The sequence below is a fragment of the Porites lutea genome, chromosome 8 (genome assembly GCF_958299795.1).
Source record: "Porites lutea chromosome 8, jaPorLute2.1, whole genome shotgun sequence".
In the NCBI taxonomy this organism is placed as follows: Eukaryota; Metazoa; Cnidaria; class Anthozoa; order Scleractinia; family Poritidae; genus Porites; species Porites lutea.
In genome coordinates, this window is record NC_133208.1 from 32,451,595 (window position 1) to 32,466,426 (window position 14,832).

At 36.8% G+C, this 14,832-nt stretch overlaps 3 protein-coding genes across 5 annotated transcripts in view; 2 read left to right on the forward strand and 1 right to left on the reverse strand.

Moving 5' to 3' along the window:
- LOC140946455 (peptidyl-prolyl cis-trans isomerase-like) overlaps positions 1-480 on the forward strand; it is a 7,337-nt gene extending 6,857 nt beyond the window's left edge. The window contains exon 5 of the mRNA XM_073395578.1: positions 202-480. Coding sequence (XP_073251679.1) covers positions 202-410 — 209 coding nt within the window. The 3' untranslated portion in view covers positions 411-480. The remainder of the gene's footprint in view (positions 1-201) is intronic.
- A 1,603-nt stretch (positions 481-2,083) lies between these two features.
- Positions 2,084-6,167, reverse strand: LOC140946456 (inositol polyphosphate multikinase-like). The gene is made up of 5 exons (XM_073395579.1): positions 6,042-6,167; positions 5,012-5,182; positions 4,167-4,345; positions 3,579-3,663; positions 2,084-2,537 (listed from the first exon to the last, which is right to left on the reverse strand). Exons 1-5 carry the CDS (start codon positions 6,115-6,117, stop codon positions 2,104-2,106), a joined length of 945 nt encoding a protein of 314 aa, XP_073251680.1. The 5' UTR covers positions 6,118-6,167; the 3' UTR covers positions 2,084-2,103.
- Positions 6,168-6,268: 101 nt separating this feature from the next.
- The window catches only part of LOC140946203 (Golgi-specific brefeldin A-resistance guanine nucleotide exchange factor 1-like), a 28,547-nt gene continuing 19,983 nt past the window's right edge, over positions 6,269-14,832 (forward strand). For 2 of the 3 annotated variants that reach the window (XM_073395287.1, XM_073395289.1), the window contains exons 1-8: positions 6,269-6,565; positions 7,696-7,762; positions 10,748-10,879; positions 11,188-11,306; positions 11,871-11,979; positions 12,154-12,214; positions 13,298-13,352; positions 13,820-14,293. In XM_073395287.1, coding sequence (XP_073251388.1) covers positions 6,440-6,565; positions 7,696-7,762; positions 10,748-10,879; positions 11,188-11,306; positions 11,871-11,979; positions 12,154-12,214; positions 13,298-13,352; positions 13,820-14,293 — 1,143 coding nt within the window. In that variant the 5' untranslated portion in view covers positions 6,269-6,439. The remainder of the gene's footprint in view (positions 6,566-7,695; positions 7,763-10,747; positions 10,880-11,187; positions 11,307-11,870; positions 11,980-12,153; positions 12,215-13,297; positions 13,353-13,819; positions 14,294-14,832) is intronic. The other variant, XM_073395288.1, reaches the window with a different exon arrangement.

Sequence of the window (14,832 nt, forward strand, 5' to 3'; positions counted from 1 at the left end):
ATGCGCTTTTTTTCACCAAAATTTGTTTCAAAATTCAAGGTATATATTGCAATATTGCAACTCCAAATCTTGGGATCCTGTGGTTATTGGTTATCTTGTGGGATATTCCTGACTTAATTTTTTAAGAATGTCTGTGTCAAGGATTTATGAAAACTTTGTTGAAGATGTATGTCTCTCAATTTTACTTTCTTTCCTCTCCAGGAATTTTATCTATGGCCAATGCTGGTCCCAACACAAATGGATCTCAATTTTTCCTTTGTACTGCTAAAACTACATGGCTGGATGGTAAACATGTGGTGTTTGGAAGTGTTACTGAGGGGTTGGATGTTGTCAAAAAGATTGAGTCATTCGGTAGTGATAGTGGCAAGACAAGCAAGCCTGTGGTGATAAAGAAGTGTGGGCAGTTGTAGTTGGTTTCTCTTGTAAGCTTAGTGAAGCATAAAGCAGGTTCAATAAAATTTTGTATGGTGTCTTTGCAGTCAGTTATCAATGTCTTTGTAAATTTTGGTTTTAAAAAAATTTCCTTGAGTTCTTAGTAGGGAAAAAGGGTAGAAAAGAGAGTGACTAATGGATGAGGGTAGGGCTCGAAATAGTGGCCTGCCAATGGCCAAATGGCAGGCAAAATTTTTGGTCTGTCAGGCAAAAATAACAATGAACTGTCAAATGAATGAAACAGTGGCAGGCCTAATTAACTGAGCTGTTTTTGTCTGACATTCTCGTCATTTCTTACCATACTTGTTTACCATCCATTTCTTCCCACAAATCAATGGTCCCTGTTGAAATACCACCTGAAGGTCCATGACTGAAGCTTGTATGTTAAGTTTGCAGGTGCATAATGGTTTGCCGTTTTTTCACGTAATCATCAGACTGGGAATTTCTGTTTCCCTAACGAGTGCCTTCTAACGGTAAGAGAGGCTGTTCATGCATTGTGAATGAAGAAACTACAGGCTCTTGAGATTTTGGCATAATGTGTAATAACTGTATGAATGACTGAGTTATTATTGAGTGCAGTATGTTGCCCAGTATCCGGACAGTACCAGTATCGGGACACTTAAAACAAAAACTCATTTTTTGAGGCGTTCTTTTCAGTTACCAGTAAACGAAGTATTTCGAATGAAAGCTGAACATTTCAGCTTTAAGATGAAGGTTTTGGCGAATTAAAAGCTTACGAAACGGTCGCAAAAGACACCTTTCTGTTCAGGTGAATAAATTGTTCATGGCTAATATTTACGCTGTTCACTGCACAGTAAAATTAGTGCTGCTCAGAAAAGGGTTGGTAAGGTGATATAATTTTTTCAAAGAAACTGTTTTATATGTAAAGTGAAGATACTTAAAGAAGTTAGGTTCTCAAAAAGTTTATTCTTCTTGAAATTCTATTTGTTTGGAATAACGGAAGCCAGAAACATTCAGTTAAGTATTGATGTCAGGTGGCCAGTATCCAGACAGTTTTTTCTTTGCTGTACAGAATCGATTAATTAGCTGTGTACATTATCTGAATAAGATTTATTTCATATCTATAACTATAATTAAAGCTTAGGATATATGATATAGTGGTAAAATGTAATTGACTACTCAACTCCGTATGGAAATTTTCTTCACTCATTCAGAGGCGACTTGATTTCATGTGCACGGCTTGTTTCGGGTGACTGCATTTTGTATATAAAACCATAAGCATTGGAGTTGAACCTGGAATTCTCATACTTTCCCCCGTTGTGACTGCTAGAATGGGGTTGCAATCTCGGGGGGACTCGGCATATGAAAGGGGTGGGGATGCTCGTCGGAAATTTTGAATGAAACCCCTAAAGAAAACCGATCTGGGCGTGGCCCAAGCGTTTTTTTTGACCCCTAAAAGAGACGAAAATAATATACATATGAAATATATTTTTTTGTGTGCAACCCTAAACGAGACCTTCATGGCTAAACATGATAGTGTTTTGCCCAGAATATCCTAAGTGAGACCAAAATCCGAAATTTACACCCCTAAGCGAGACGACGAGCATCCCCACCCATTTCATATGCAGCTCGATTCAGTCAAACAGGCCAGAGAATAACACAAAAATCATGCAACTTTGATCACATGGCATAGAAGATTTGACCAAATGTTTAATTAAAACTTTTCTGTACGCAGTTAACAGTCAAGATAATATTTTCCAAGCCAAACAAATAGTTGAAGTCAGTGTCTGAAGTTGTAAATACATGAGCAGTATCAATTATCCTTGCATCTACCAAAGTTCTGTTCAACAGCTGTTGGTGGTTTGTTGAAGGCAAATGTGGACTAACATTTGAATCAATCACAGTGTCAGTTAATGATTGGTCTTGACAGACAAAAGATGAAGGTCTGTCATTGGATGGTGTAAAGTTACCGACAACATTTTGATGGCAGTCTGCTTCGTATGATATCAGAATAGAACTTGCAATAAATCTGTACAGTCTTTGAGTCTTGAACCACTCTTCAATCTCTGTGAGTTTTTTCAGGAGTTGCTCTAGTATATGCAGAGTCCATTCTGTATTGACACTGCCCATAAACTTGCAAAAGGCTGCAAAGATTATAGAGATTAAGATTGGAGAGCTGAGGTGCCTGGAATTAAACCTGCCAGGAGAGCAGGTTGCTCTTATATAAACTGCAAGCAGTCTCTGCTTTTTCTTCAGATTTAGTAAGGGGAGTGCACACACTTATGAAAGACGCAAGGAATGAGGGCAGGTGCCTTTCCTGTCTCGAGCCTTCCATCACATGCATGGTCATTTTTGTGTTGGGTGCATTTTGCTTGTCGGACTAAGAAATAAGACTGACTGCTTATACTCTAGGCTACTCAGTAAGGTCTTCACACTCCACAGTTTCAAGTAACTTAGAAGCAACCATAAATAAAACCCTTGTCCCCTTGTTTCATACCAACACTTGCAAGGGCTTATCATGGGAAAGGGGTGACTGTTCACCACGGTTACAAGTGATCGCATGTTAAATTTTTGGTTTCCACTCAAATTTCATAAAATGTCGGAGGGGTGAGAATGGTAGGAAAACACTCCCTACTACAGTCAGGCCCCGTTATTACGGACACTGAGGGGGCCACAGAAAGTGTCCTTATTAATGGGATGTCCATATTAAGCAGGTTGAATGAGGAGAAAATTTAAGGGCTTTCTTTCCCCAGGAACAAAGCAAACTGTCTGTAATAATGAGGTGTCCGTTTAAAATGGTTATCCGTTAATTTGTCTGAAGTGTACAACAATCGTATATGGTAAGCATCTCGAGTTTTTCATTCTTGTGTATAGGAACTTCTCTGATTATAGTCAAGTTGGGGGTTCCCATATAAAAGACGCACGGCTGCTTGTTGGAAAATAAATAGACCCAAAAGGAGACTAACCTGGGTGTGGCACAAGCTCGACTTGAACCTTAAAGGAGACCATTCTCCAACACAGTATTATGGTGTTAATGTATAACAGTATATGTTCACATGGGAGTGAGTCCCCACTTCCCCATGTTTCACCTGGCCAGAATTTTGCAAGACTTGCTATTATAAGTAGGAAATGTCATAATTTTATTAGAATTAATAACATTACAATCAAAATAGAGGTGTACTTACTTCTTTCAGCATCTTCCATAGTTGCCAGTTTCATACAGTATTCACGCATAAAACGTTCATAACAGCTTGTTTTATGGTTATAAACCTGTTGAGTTCATAAGACATAAGCTTGAACAGTGTGAAGAGTTCTAGGTGTATAAAATAACACAAACTTAGTTGCAACATTTTTTCCAGACGGTTTACCAGGTATGACTTTAACAGAGTAAATTATGCTTTCATTTTTAAAAAAATCACTGAATGTTAATGATCAATATTCATTTATTTATTAAGTCTAAACACTATTGTCTTGTCCTGAGAAAAATAACGTTGGTTTGCATTACATCTTTTGTGTAAATTCTTTTTTTCTTTGGTCTGTGTTCACCTTACCAAGGGTTGTCAATCAAAATATAATTGATGCCTCGCTTACCAGATACTTATAAATCCAAGGAAAAACAAACAGCCAAAAAAATAGTTTAAAACTTCTTTTACCATAACAAAAATTAGCCACAGAATTTTTTATTAGCCTGTGTGGCATGCATTAAAGTGGTTATTTGGGCACGCAAAGAGAATTCTCTCTTCTCCTTTTAAAGCCTGTTTTTATGCACATACCATAAAACCAAGGATGCTAAATCCAGCTATCTCTCTAAGGGGCCATTTTCTTTTTCTTCTTTCTTTAAATGATTCATCAACATCATCTTCCCATGTCACCTTACCAATCTTAATATCCATAACACATGGCAGGCGAAACTTGGTGGTGATGTTCTCAAGTTTTAAATACCTTGAGGAATCTAAGCTTCACACTTAAGGATTCATAAATATTATTTGAGACCCTTTTGACAATAAAGTAGATTTCATGAGATCACTGGTTGGTTATGTCATTAAAAAAGATAATTCCAAATAGTGACACTAATAAATTATTTTGAAATTCCTTTGTCTTTTACTCTGAAATTTGTTGGTTCTACTTTTTTAAACATTTTGACGTCACAAGAGTTAAAACAATAGGAAATTGGTCTCAATTTATGAAATAGGAAATAGCTCTTAGCTTAACCAATGAGCTTGCAGTTATAAAAATATTATGTTTGATAGAGATCAAAGTAAAGAAACCCTGGGAAATGAGGTTAAAGGGAAGGAAGAAGAGAGACTCTAGGGGTGAGGTTTGACAAGAGATCGAGATACTGTAAGGGAACTTAAGGCTGCCTGGAAGGAGACACCTTGAGAATACAATGAGATTGACAGAAAGGAAGGGGGCCCTAGGAACTGGGTGGACAGGAAGGAGGGAGACCCTGGGAATGAGGTTGACAGGAAGAAGGGAGATCCTGGGAATGAGGTTGACAGGAAGGAGGGAGACCCTGGGAATGAGGTTGACAGGAAGAAGGGAGATCCTGGGAATGAGGTTGACAGGAAAGGGGAAGGGACCCCAAAACCTCCACAACCGCAGTACATGCTTAGGATACCCAATTCCACAATTCCATAATAGACGGGCAGAAATCTTCTCAGTTGCAGTATTTCTTCTCTTTCTTCTTTTTTGTCAAATACAGTTGCATAGAAGACAACTTCTCTCTCCCCCTTTGGAGGCCTTTGTACTTGCTTCAGTACACAGCCATCTACAGTCACCTGAAGTGGTTCTAACAGATATAATGTCAAATTATGTCACAATTCACTAAGATTTTTACATATCTGGTAACCTTAAGTTGCTATTTATGCACAAAAAGACCAATTATGATAAGATTGAATTTCCAAAACAATTTTCTAACCACAGACATTGTTTTCTTTAAAATTAAAAAAAAAAACATCAATTGTATAAGTCGTTTTTTGTAATAACAGTATTATTATTCTGACTGGCCCACAATAATGCTGCTTATAAGATAGAGAGAAATCAAGTGTAAAAGAGAAGCATGCAAAATTTGTTTACCATAAAGCACTAAGGAGTTTTAAAGCACTCGTTTAAAAGTGTCCGTGTGTTCCAGATCGAATTGAAATTTGGAAGTGTTGGTTTTTGAGAAGAGGGGAATACCAGTCAGAATACGCGGAGAAAAACCTCTCAGAAAAAGGGATCGGAGAAAACCAACAACAAAGTCATCATCCATGTACAACGTAAATGCCAGGATTTGAACCTGGCTCACATTGGTGGGAGGCGAGTGCTCTCACCACCGCACCAAACTTGCTCCCCAAAAAATAAAATCTTGCAAATGAAAATTGTACAGAAAAAAATTGATGTGACAGTTTTTGCTGACCATGGAAACAACAACGTGGAAGATACATCAAAAACACTGCCCACGTACAGATTGTAAGGAGGTATAGAAAATAATTAATGTTACTGAAATGAATATTCATGCAGTTTGCCAAGATACCCGCCAGGTAATATTATATCATGATAATATATTCTGACAACTTGGAAAGAACAAGGTGGACACCATATCTGTTGTAACAATGAAATCAGTGATTTTCGCCGTACAAATTTCCTGTAAGTTCCGAAAAACTAACCTTGAGTTAAATGGCCGGCTATCTGATAAGGGTAGGCCTCTAGATGTTTGGAAATTGCGGTGTTTTTTCCCTCCATACTTATCCCGTTCTTCCAGACTAACTTTCGGTTACTTTAGGTAATTTTTCAACAGGCTTAATCTTCGTTGGGCGCGGTGTAGACTGGAACTGCCTCGGTCCAGGTTTCTCTCCTTTAGCGCCTGCGTGTAACCCCGTGACGTCAGCGGATCTACATCCAAAATGTCCTCCTTCAAAATTTTGTAAGAAATGACCGGATCTTGATTTATTTAATATTTACTTACTTCCCTTGCGATCAGGATGTTTCTAAGGTTCAGGATAAAACATTAACATCTGTAGCACCTAACCAGCGAAAAAACTCGACCATCGAGTTTGGAATCTTCATGTTTAAAGGCGAAGAACAAGGTCCCATGACCCCCAGAAATGGCGTCTACATCGTTCAAGGCGAGATGTCTCTCGTCGTGGCAGCTTTACGAAGAAACACTCGAGGAGGTTCCCATAGCCATCAGGTAAAACCAACGAACTATAAAATAATACTCTAGGAACAAATTTACCAATTGAAGGCAAACATTGCTGTGTATTAAAATTTCTGACAATATCGTGGCATGGAGCGAGCTGAATCGGGCTTAGGTGGACGACCGGTGTAATAAATTTTTGCTTGTCGATGAGAATGTGTTCCGTATTTTTTATGGAGTCCAAGCCTTTACAAAAAGCTAATATTTAAGCATTTTATTTTAATTTGCATTTTCGGATCTTCCGCATTTGACCGGTGCTGTGTGCATGGGATAATTTAATAGTTAGAACTGACGTTATTGATATTGTGTATTAAAATTAAATTGATCTTAGAAGAGCATAATGATCTTCAAGCACCGTCATGGAACTGTAAGTGTGAAACCATGAGGATTGTACATAACTTGTTATCCTCAAAACTCAGTAAACTTTAATAATCAAAAATGGGTAATTGTAGCAGTACATGTTAGGATATTAGCTAATTTTGATTGCTTTCTGCTGAAGTGACATGGCATCCAGGTTGGTAGTCATTCACATTACATAATTTATTACTTTTCATTTATGTGACAATGCAGCCATATTGGTAGTCAATCCGTCATAAAAAAAATAGAGCTTTCTTTGTAGCAGAGAAATATTATAGTTCTTGACTGCTAACATTAGCACTTGTGACATCATATGCATACCAGCATAATAGAGTTTGTAGGTAAAATTTGTTCTCAGGTTAAACCAGAATTTCTCTTTATCTGCTATGAATAACATGGAAAATTTTGAATAAAACTAGGTTAATACCAGTGTAACCTGAGATGATCTCCAGTCTTCTTGTCCTGCACTCTAGCATCTTCTTTTGAGGGGTTTCTTTCACTTCAGTTTTGTTGAGAGTTGTAGATACTTCAGGCCCTGGTTGTTGGAACGTTGGATAAGTGTTTGGGAAACCAATTATTGCTTTATCCACTGGATAGAGATTTATCCATCGAATAGCACTATCCACCTTTTGAACAGTCAACTCGGGCCAGGAGGAAAATTTCAACACCACAGAAGAAAACACAAAAAAGTATAGTCCACAACAACAGCATGTTGGTTGCTTAGCACTTTATCAGGTTAATCTGTTGTTTCTTTAATTTGCATTTAGGATGAAGAACAAGATCCCCTGTTGCACGGGTTTTCTCAGCTCAAAGACCAACTTGTCACTGTTTCTGGTGAGTTATCTTAGGTAAAATCCATCCTCCTTGAGTAATTTTAATTTTCAGTGGACAAAAACCTTGTACCAGAATAATTTAAAGCATATTGCATTCTTTTGTACATTTTTCAAGGGCTATAGATGTAATTAGTTATGTGTAATAACACCAGAGAAAATTTCTTATCAAGCGCGAGAAAATAAATATCAAACTTCACAAAATGACGTCTTGCACATGAAATTTTTAGAACTTTTCCTGTTTTTTCACAATTCTTGTGAAATTTGACATTAAATTTTATTTTCTCGGGCTCCCATAAGAAAATTTCTTTGGTGTCATTACACATAACTAATTACATCTATAGCACTTGAAAAATGTATTTAAAAGAATGCAATAAGGTGTAAATTATTCTGGTACAAGGTTTTTGTTCTCTGAAAATTAAAATTACTTAATTTCCTGATGGATTCCATCTTATGAGCTAAGAACAGATTTTACCAGAACATGTACCTAAGTGTATTATAAGGCAGATCAAATGACAACACACAATGCTGCTCTCGCAGTGCCTGGTCGCCCCTGGACCCAGCTTTTGCTCCCTTCAATTTTTCTTAGAGCACAGCCTTTCAACATCAATAGATTTATAATTTTTTTTGTAAGTGTTATTGAAGAAACAGATGGTAATGCTCTAATAAGTTTTTAAAGAGTAACCTGTCATTTAAGTTTGTGGCTTCTTATATTGGTAAATCTCCAACAGTTTCTAATTATGAAGAAGTCCTGTAATATACTAAATTGAACCCAGCAGTTATTTGTGTGCACTGCACAAATGTAGGCTGGTGGAATATCACTGTGTGGGTGAGTGTAGTCCTGAATTACTGTTGTTAACAGCAACTGATCCTTCAACAGCTTGTCTAGTCATCTTCAGAGTCAGTTTTTGATTTGTGTATCATCAGTTTGTGGTACTAAAATCTGATTTTGACCTCAGCTGACTGATCAAAGTAAGTAGTGATGCTATTGGTTGTCATTATTACAAATTGTAAGACATAACGTCTTAAGATTGTTTCTCATGTAAAGTGAGTCATGAAAAAATGTTCAACAGTCTGTTAAAATAAGAGAGATTTTACAAAATAAATCTAAGGAGCCTATTTTGGAACTCCCCCTTTCTCAAATATCAACCGAGCCCACCCATACAGAAATCAACCTACAGCTGTAGTCCCAAAATCATAAAGTGGGTACCTTGTGGATCAGGACGTTATTATCAGCGTTATGTGAAGAACAGACTTTTAACAGTCACATCCATGACTGTTAAGACAAAAATAATCTTTGTCATGAATATGTGCAATAATGCTGCCACTAAAAGAACCATAAATTTTTCTACAATTCAGCCAATATTTATTTCAATATTTCTCACAATTAAACGTTGTGTACATAATTTACAAGCAGGGTTTAATTAAGATAGCGAAAACACACACAACACACAACATAACTACACTGTCACACTAGTACAAAGACAGTCCTTATATGATAGAGATTGTTTTGGATTTTTGGAGAAGTTTGGGCTAAATCCCAACTTAAAGCACAGAAATTAAAAACTTCAAAAGTTATTTTATCCTCGAGATGTAGAGACATGTACTGGAGACTGGAGCACTATCTGGGAGTATTATTCAAATAACCAAATTAAGTGGAGAATTTATTTTTTGATTATCGAGTTTTGATAGTCAGAGTTTCTAGTCTTAATATTTTTATTCTTTTTTTTCCTTTTTTATCCCATTGCTTTTTGCATCCACATGTATGCAGGTGGTACAGTGGTACTTAGCTTTTGTTTTGCAATAAACTTTGATCTCTTGATTTAAATATTAAATAATTTATGACTTGCTTCTTGTCACTTTGGAATAACATGCAATTATGTCCTTTCAACCAGAGGGATTAGACTTTTAAAAATGTTAGATTTTGCATGTTTAACAACCGCAAAGCTCCAAGTTCGTCCAAGTATGTACACTGTATTGTCTCTCATGATTACATTATTTTATTATTTGGTTGAGGAGAAATTTTCCTCCATATATAGCTTATTTACTTTACAGTACTTAAACTGTTTTTTGGTTGCTGGTAATTAAATTGATTTTGCTTTTTCTGTTGCCACATTCAAGAAAGAATGGAATGCTAAAATAACTCATATGAAACACCGTAGTTGAAGAAAATGAACAAATAGTTTTTATAAATCTGGCATTGCATACAGTGTATTATATTAGGTCTTGTGTAGTTCTGATAATGTCATTACTAGAGTAGAAGACGAGACTCACACTGTTTTTCAGACATTTATTTTCTGTAAAATTTCGCCACCTGCTTGTGTATTTCTGCTTGTTCTTTTTTACCATGGATAATTTTTGTTTCTTCCAGTTAAATGAAAATTTACTCTCTCATGGGGAAGTTTGTTTGCTGATTTAATAGTAGTAGTTCTAGAACACTGTAAACACAAGCCCTGTTTTGTATGGTTGTAAAAATAATTTTTGTACTGTGATTCTCTCTTAAGCCAAGACATCATAATCAACAACACCTGCTGTCTGTAACATGGCTGATATAACTTTTACACCTTTTCTCCCGGGCTGTACATTTATCACTACAGCTTTATCTAGAAAAACTGTCTTCATATGCATCAAACTATTGAAAATTAGTTTGTTTTAAAAACAGTGTATACTTTGGACTTGATTATGAAGTGCTTTTGCTAGGAACAAACCAACGTGGTCTCCAAACCTGTCCTGTCGTTGCTTTCACAGAAATACGTGTAGGAGATACTGTACACGGGGAATGTTTCATTTATATGTAGATTTCAGCTTTAAGAAGAATCTCTCCTTTAATTTCTTTGGCAACAGTTTGAGGCCAAAACACGCCCAGCACTTCCAAAACTGAAAAAATAGCTGCATGCTTCATGATTGTAACGATAAAAAAGGCTACTCTTGCTAACTAAACTTTCCTTGCTGTGGTGTGAAACTGACTCCTATTTTATTCTGTTGGCAGATTTAAGTGAAATAGATGTTAATACATTCTTGGGGCCGTTTCTTGATGTGATCAGATCAGAGGATACCACAGGACCCATCACAGGGGTGGCACTGTCATCTGTCAACAAGTTTCTATCTTATGGCCTTATTGGTATGTGTAGTACTAAACCGTGTGTTAGTACTAGATCTGGTAGGGGAGGGTGAGGGGGAGGGGAGGGTGAGGGGGAGGGGGTGGAAGGGATTGAGAGGATTTCTTGTGGCATGCATTATCAATTCTGTGGAAATCTACTCCAGGGTTCTATTTCGCTGAACAATATAACATACATGTATTATTACAGTGACCTGCTAGAAATCCGCATAATGTTCCAATTTTGTTTTGCATTCAACTTGTTTAGTAGTACATGTACGTAACATAATACCAATTTTCATGTTATTGTGTCCTGTTAATTTTCTTAACAGATCCAACCTGTGAAAGTGCTGCTTCTGGCATTGAGAATCTTGCAGATGCAGTTACACATGCCAGATTTGTTGGAACGGACCCAAGTAGTGATGAAGTAGTGCTTATGAAAATTCTTCAGGTATGTTATCATATGTTGAACAAAAACTGTATCTTAAGACTTCAAGACACTATCAACATTTAAATACCCTTTAGTTTTATATGTCTTGAATCTTCCGAAATGGGGCCACAAAAAATGCAAATGTAGTTCTTGGTTTACTGAAGAGATGTTTCTTTCATCATTGTACTGAATGTGGTAGCATACAGGATACATGCTGCATTAGCCTGTGTTGCAGATTTAATTTAACCCTGACTTGTAATGTCTGCAAAGTAGTGCATACAGTGTAGATCCTTGTTCTGTTTCGCAATGGACTCAATGGAATTTTTGAAATGTGTTTGGAATTTCCCTCAAAATGATCGGCAAATATACAATGGCATTTTTAACAGACCAATCATGGCACACACTCTAATCCTGGTACACAGCAGAGGGCCCATAACAAGGATCTAGGCACCAGCTCACAGACGGACTGTGGCAATGACTCATGTCACGATACAGTGTATTAGCTTACATAAGTATCATATGCTCAAACTACTGTATAATTACAGTATTAAAAGCTTCTAATTTACTTGTCTGTATGTTCAATAGGTTCTCCGTACTCTATTGTTGACACCTGTAGGCGCCCACATGACAAATGAGTCTGTTTGTGAAATCATGCAGTCGTGTTTTAGGATTTGTTTTGAAACAAGACTTAGTGGTATGTAAAGATTCATCAGCCATATTCTTGAAAAGTAAATCGGTATACTAAGACTAGTGAGTTAAAATTAAATAATAATCAACGTTGGTAAATTCTTTTCTTCAAAGAAACAGTTTTAGAGGTTTGGCTTCTACAATGTATTTAAGTTAATTATAACATTTTGTTGTTCTGTAGAACTTCTTCGCCGTTCTGCTGAACAAACCCTGATGGATATGGTGCAGCTTTTATTTTCAAGGTATATATCCCTTGCCATGCAAATTGATTGTCATGTATATTATTAGTTTCGCTTGCGTAAGCAGCGAGACTCTAATCTGCAAGCCGTTTTTTTCCTTCATATTTACTACATAAAAAGGCGGTTGTGGTCCCAGGCATGGAATCTGGGAATAAGAATCATTGCATGACTGGAGCCTTGCATGTTTTGCGAAGAAAGCTTTGGAAAGATTAAATTTAGAGCTTTTCCTCAACAAGTCGGTCCACAAATTCTATCACATGAAAGCATTGATTACTTTAGAACAAGTGAACACTACAGTGGTAAACAAAAAGAGGAATCTTAATTAGCAAAACTGCGATGGTCGGGTGTTGTAAACTTTCATTGTATGTAAATAGGTCTTGTGATAAGCATGCAATGATTGAAATGATGTGCCATGTAAATCACTTTTTTGATCTCTTGCAATGATGTAATTTTTCTGGAATCAAGGCCCTTAAATTTTCATGTATTCATACATTCGTATAGCCTGTGATTGCAGGGGTATGTTCGGTCATTGCTAACACGAGCACTAAATCAATTCTTTAGCGAGTAAATCCTGTACCGTGTAGAATTAATCCCCTCTTCATTTCTCGATTTAATCTCCATGCAAGCGAGACTTAATGCTGCTGTAAGAGCATTCTTGTTCATTTTTTAAATGCCTAGCAGATCATTGCAGTTAAAGATGCAACACCTGAAAATTAATTCAAAAAAATCATTTGAAGATACATGTACTGGCACTTTCAGATTACTTTTGCAAGCACTGAAGTAAACTAAAAAATAAAGAAATCAGGTTAGAGGAGGCAATGGTAAAACATCAAAATAAAGGGTCTGCACTCTACCATAATGAAACCCCTGCATTTATATATATAGATATATAGAACAAGTGCTTATTTTTGTCAGAATTTAATCATAAAGACTGTCGAAGAATCATTAGGTCGTGGCCCTACTTTCTTGAAAAAGGTGAATGCCCAATAAAATTCCTTGCAAGAGCTTTTGTCATTCTTTTTGAACAGATCACAGCAGTATCAAAATGTAACTTGTGAGTCAGTTAATGTGCCTGTTTGGTTTCAGACTCCCTCAGTTCAAAGAAGAGTTAAAATCAGGAGTAGTTACCAACATAAGAAAGGTAGGTTTAAAGTTGCTTCAATTACCATGGCTTATAATTATTGTACAAGTTACAGTAGATCTATTTTACTGTACCTGTCTCAATACATAATTCACTAGATGATGGTCACAAAATAGTGGAAAAAACACTACACTTAATTTTTCTACTGTGGTCTCTCCTCTTCCTCACATTTTTCTCCCAGTTGTCACACCTTGCTCAGATTTTTTTCATATCTCAAGTAGGGTTTTTGAGTGTGAATGGTTCAATGGGAAGTCTACTTTCTACTGTTATTTATATTAGAAAATTATTACAATGGATAAATCACAGTGGTTAATATGAGAGATTAGCTTTACACAAAAAATGGAATTGAGTGGAAAATAAAGTTTGAGTGTCACTTTGTCTCCTTGGTTGTTACTGAAAAGTATACAGCCTTTCCATTCCAAATTATTATAATTATTTGTTTTAGAAGGAATTTTATTTCATTGTAGGTATTCAAACGTGCTGGAGCTATTTCAAGTGGAAAGAGGAAAAAACACTTTTCACCTAAACCAAGGAGAGCCCATCAAGAGGAGGTTTCTGTTACCTCGGCAACAACATCAGGTCCAACAACTACACCAGCCCCACCACCAGCCTTAGAGCGACAACCAGAGATCAGCAAGATCGAAGAGGAACTCAAAGAGGTGGTAGACGAAGAAGTAAATACAGAAACTAAAGAACACGAAGACATGGTTAATGAGGAGGAAACTGAAAAACCTGAGGTGGTACCAGAGGGGGCCGTTCCTGGTGGGGACACAGAGAAGCCTATTGAAGAATGTACTAATGCCACAGAGCCCCTACCTGAGGGAGAGCCATCAGTAGCCTCTCAACTGATGAGCAGTCAGGTTGAGGGAGATACTTTGAGTGTTGAGGGACTGGTTATGTCTGAAAATGAACAGGAAGGAAGATGTGACAAGGTTATTGAACAGGAGGTATGAGTTAAGCAAATCCTTATTTTTGTTATCACTGAATCATAGCTGCAGGTATAGGGACAGGGTATAAAATGTGCGCAAATTCTTTATAGCCTGCAATCAGCCCTTTGCTGTAGCTCTTTTGTGTGTCTTAACTTCCCACAGATAAACTATTTGTGTACAGTACAGTGGTACCGTATTTATTAGACTATAAACCGAGCAATTTTTGCACCAATTAATTAAACTGGAAACTAGGGTAATTTCTACAAGATAGGGGGTTTGGCTTGTAGCTGAATATTTTTGCAAAAAAAAAAATTTTTCTAATGCTGCAAAAGCTTCAGTTGAATGTTTATATTCGGCTATAAGCCGAGCAATTATCAACAACACAAATTACCAGTAGTTTGCGTACGAAAATCATTGCTGTTGGTCATAAACTTTTATTGAAGTGGTGGCTCCTAAAGGAGCCATTTTGTTTTGTTCACTTCACGAATGAAGTTTTCATTCATCATCTTCTTCGCTCTCGGTTTCAAACTCGTCCTCCATCGCCATTTACA

Coding starts and splice junctions, on each gene's coding strand:
- LOC140946456 (XM_073395579.1), bottom strand. CDS start 6,117: ATGGAGGGAAAAAACACCGCAATTTCCAAACATCTAGAGGCCTACCCT. Junction 3,664..4,166: donor TTAGCATCCTTGGTTTTATG/GTATGTGCATAA, acceptor TGAACTCAACAG/GTTTATAACCATAAAACAAG. Junction 2,538..3,578: donor TATGGAAGATGCTGAAAGAA/GTAAGTACACCT, acceptor TAATCTTTGCAG/CCTTTTGCAAGTTTATGGGC.